This window comes from Parus major, chromosome 26, assembly GCF_001522545.3.
Source record: "Parus major isolate Abel chromosome 26, Parus_major1.1, whole genome shotgun sequence".
NCBI classification, from domain to species: Eukaryota; Metazoa; Chordata; class Aves; order Passeriformes; family Paridae; genus Parus; species Parus major.
In genome coordinates, this window is record NC_031795.1 from 5,975,038 (window position 1) to 5,979,573 (window position 4,536).

The 4,536-nt window shown below is 52.4% G+C and overlaps 1 protein-coding gene across 1 annotated transcript; it reads right to left on the reverse strand.

The window, feature by feature from the left end:
• Nucleotides 1–1,288: 1,288 nt before the first annotated feature.
• Nucleotides 1,289–4,291, reverse strand: ADORA3 (adenosine A3 receptor). Its single transcript, XM_015650565.3, is given in 3 exon segments — nt 1,289–1,705; nt 1,708–2,261; nt 3,123–4,291. Coding segments are annotated over 3 exon segments (1,005 nt in total). The 5' UTR covers nt 3,518–4,291; the 3' UTR covers nt 1,289–1,649.
• Nucleotides 4,292–4,536: the final 245 nt, after the last annotated feature.

The window sequence follows — 4,536 nt, forward strand, 5'->3', positions numbered from 1 at the left end:
CGAGCCGGGGATGGGATTGATGGGATAGGATGGGATCCATGGGATGGGATGGGATGGGATCCATGGGATGGGAGCCGTGGGATGGGATTGATGGGATCCGTGGGATGGGATGGGATCCATGGGATGGGATCCATGGGATGGGATAGGATGGGATCCATGGGATGGGATGGCATCCATGGGATGGGATCCATGGGATGGGATAGGATGGGATAGGATGGGATCCATGGGATGGGATGGCATCCATGGGATGGGATTGATAGGATAGGATGGGATCCATGGGATGGGATCCGTGGGATGGGATGGGGTGGGACAGAAGGAACAGGACTGGCTGGGATTGCCTGGCTGCTGCAGCACCTCCAGCCCCTCTCACCAAGTTGGCTCCAGCCCTTCCAGCCCCTCTCACCGAGCTGGCTCCAGCCCTTCCAGCCCCTCTGTGCTGTCCTGACTTCTCCCAGCAGCTGCTGCAACCCCGGGGAACCACTGAAAGGTGTGACCTGATGCTCTGAAATTTGGTGTGGGGGCCACAGACCTCCCCAGGGGCAGCAGAACAACTTGTGTTCTTTGTCTTGCTGCTCTCACCTCACTGCAGCTCCCCCAAGCTCCATTTAATAGGGAATACAGGGGGAAAGGCTCTGTCCCTCCCTAGGAGGTGAGCTGTGGGCTGGGCTCAGCCAGCTGGGACTGCTCTGCTTTGCTCTCAGTCCTCTGTTCTTCCTCCATATCCTTGTGCCTCATTCCCTTGGAGTTTGGTGCAGTTCTGCTCCCTCTTCTCTCCCTTTATCCAAAACACATCAGCAGAGCTCCCTGTGCATCATCCTGACAATTAACTTTCTGCTCTTCAGGTAGGACCTGGTTTTCTGCTGAAAGCAATGGGGTCCATCGATGCTCACAGGAGAACCTGCAGCAAGTTCTGACATTCTTGGGCTTCCCTTGGCTCGTTTATTGGCACTGAGCTGTGTAACAGGGCAGAGCCCTGGCCTGGGACAAGGGTTACCCCAGATAAGAAATGAGGTGCCTGATCTCAGCTGGAGGAGCAGATGCCAACGCTCTCTGAGATAAGGAACAGAATGATGCACCCCCTTTGCTGCTTTTTCTAGACCGTTTTTATTGTTCAAAGATGGAGGAAAAAAGAGCCTGGCCTTTAACAACCTCTTTTCAGTTTGACCCATGTTCCCTAAAAACAGCTGTGGTGTAACAATTACTGCAACTTCTGTGCCACCCCAGGCAGGACTGAAACTGGGCAGGTTCTGTTGATTGTCATGGCAGGACTCAGCAGGACAAATTAATGTAGAATCCACCTACTATTTATTATTATTACTCATGAAAATGTGACAACACTGGCTGAAGCACAAGCTGACCAGACACAAGTTTAGTTCGGATGGATGGACAAGACAAAGTGAGCTTGTGAGCTGCTGGATCATGGACAGCAAAGAACACATCCTGGTTTTCAATCAACTCAACCAATCCTCATGTTAAAAAACCCCAAACTAGACAAAATTTCCATCTTCTGTGTTTAGAAATGATATTACATAAAGACATATTCACATGCAGCTTTAGAGCAGCTTCAGACCCACAGGTTGCTGCAGTTTCCCAAGAGTTTCTCAGCAAAGCCAGGTGCTTTATCCATGCTCTGGCAGCCACTGGCAGGTTCAGCCTGTATTTATGACTGTGGGTCTGTTGTTTGCTCTGTAAGAGCTGGGTCTGGTTTTCTGCACAGGATATAGGTCCTTAAAATGAAAAGGTACGTGGTTTTGAACTTCTTTATCTTGTAGGCATAGACAATGGGGTTCATGGCAGAATTGGCATGGGATAAGAGGATTGCCAAGTACACCAAATACGGGGGGATGTGAGACTCGGGGTAAAAATAGGAAACGCAGTTTATAATGCACAGAGGCAGCCAGGAGATTGCAAACAGGAAGACAACAAGTGCAAGAGACTTGGCTGCCTTGAACTCCTGGCCATAGAAAGCCCCAGCCCCTCTCCCAGCGCTCCCTTGGCTGAGCTTTGTGCGGATGATGTGGAAGATCTCGGCGTACAGAGCACACATGATGAGCAGGGGCACCAGGGTCCAGGTGAAGAAGCAGAAATACACCATGTAATCCATCCTCATCACGGAGATGAACTGGCACCTGGAGGAGCTGGAGCTCCTGGCATCTGCCTTGCTCCAGCCAAACATGGGGATGAGCCCTCCCAGCAGGGACAGGAACCAGCACAGCCCCAGGGCCCACCAGACTCTCCTCTCTGTAGTGATTCTTTTGTATCTGCAGGGGAAGAAATCCCAGGTCCTGTTAAAGAGGAGTGCTTTCAAGTAGTCAAGGATGATCTCACCTGTTCAGGTACTGCAGGATCATTGTTAGAAAGTGAAACATTAACTTTTTTTTTTTTTTAAAACCAAATTTTATCTTGCCCCAAACCCCAGCTCTTCATTTGTAACAGTTGCTTTGCAGCATCAGTAAGAACTGTGCTCAAGTTCCCTTGTTTAAAATTAGATGTTTGATTTATTTTATTTCTTGTTTCATTATGATCTTAGTTCTCCTCTTGTCAGGATATTGCTTTGCTGCTGTTGGAACTCCTATCTTATTTCTTGGCTTCCTTGGGTGTACCTTCCTCTTTTTATCTGGTTTATGCCATTTGTGGGGCTAGAATTCATTCTTTAGCTTCATTCATCCTTTCCCATTATAAAATACGATTTCTTGGATGCTTGAGGTTATGCTTTGCTTTTGTAGCTTGTGTACTTATCATGTAAATGTAACCAGTGAGTGATTTCAGTTAACTGTTAATAAGTTTGTTAATACTTCTGTATTTTCAGCAAATACTGAAAAGAGTTTTATTTCAAAGACAAGCCTCAGAAAACTAAAAAAAGCCCTGTAACACACTCAGCATCCTGTGCAATTAACCAACATGCTGAAAATTCAAGAGTCTGCCCACAGATACATCCTGTGACCAATTCTGATCAGTGGTAACACCAGAGATCACCGAGCTGAGCACCCCAGGGTTTTTGGGGAGCTCATCTCAGGTGGGCTCTGAGGCACGAGCATCCACTTCAAGCAGTTAAAGGTTAGGAAGGAGGACAGAGGAGGTGGGGCAGGGGCTGGCAGAGCCCCGGGGTGGGGCAGCCTCACCTGGTGGGGAGCTTGACTCGCAGGTACCTGTCGATGGCGATGGCTAGCAGGGACAGGATGGAGGCGTTGGTGAACACCACCATCAGGCAGCACATGAGCAGGCAGCTGGAGGAGGGCACGCTGATGCCCAGGCTCACCACGATGGCCAAGGGAATCACCAGGAGCCCCACGGCCGTGTCGGCCAGCGCCAGGGACGCGATGAAATAGAGCGTGGTGTTCTGGAACGCCGCCTTCAGCCTCACCACACACATCACCAGGACGTTGCCCAGCGTGGCAAACAAAGCCACCAGGCACTCGGTGCCGATGTAAATCCCATCCAGGCTGCTCAGGGCCAGGCTGCTGTTTGGCATCGTGGGCTGCTGCAGCTCTGCCATGAAACGCCTCTCATCTCGCATCGATGGCCACCAGTGGGATCTGCAGCGGCTGCTGCTCGCCTCTTCCAGGGGTTCTCCAACATCCAAACCTCGGAGCTACTTCATGTCCTCATCACTCGGGCAGCAAATCACCCGCAGACATCTCAGCATCCAGCTCCCCTCCCTGGAGCTCGCTGCATCCCTTCAGCAAAGGGGTCAGCAAAGTGCCTGGAGTGAAAATGTGGGAAAGCTTCCACAGTCCTTCCTACCAGCAGCTTACAAAGAAATAGTTTTCCAGGTTCCTCTTTCAAGCCGTTTAACAAGTGCAGAAATGTCAGCAGCAGTTGGCTGCAGAGCTGTTATCAGTTCATCTCTGCAGTCACTGTCACAGCCCAGGCAGCTCAGGGGGGCTGGGGGGAGCTGCGCTAAAATCGAAAGGCTCCCGGGTGAAGATAAGGACAGGGAGAGGTCACTCTGCCGCTGCCAGCATGGGGAAACCAGACTTGACTCGGGGAAAAAGTAATTCCCAACCAAATCCGAGCGGGAGAACGCAACCGGAGCTGCAAAGGCAGAGGTGCTGGGGCAGAGGCTGCAGCTTGTGAGCCAGCCGGAGCTGGGGATGGAGCAGCCCCGTGCAAGGGCCGGTGGCAGCAGCACTCGGGTTTAACAGCCCTGGATCTCTCCCTTTGCCCCAAAGGCAGGTGTGGACACAGCCTGGGGCCAGCTCGGGGGAGGTTCCGCCCAGCACCCCCCGTTCCCAGCGGGTTCCTGCTGGGACAGGCACAAAAGGTGCTCCGGTACCCTTCAGGTGCTTCCTCAGCAGGCAGCATCTGTTTCCTGTCCTAACCGCGACAGGGCCGGGCTGCAGTGGCTGTCACCGGGGGAGGACGAGCCCTTCTGCTGTCCCCAGCCCTGGGCATCCCTTCCCCGGGCCCGCATCCCCTCATCCCCTCATCCCCTCATCTCCTCATCCCCTCATCCTCTCATCCCCTCATTCCCTCACCCCCTCATTCCCGCATCTCCTCATCTCCTCATCCCCTCATCCCCGCATCCCTTCATCC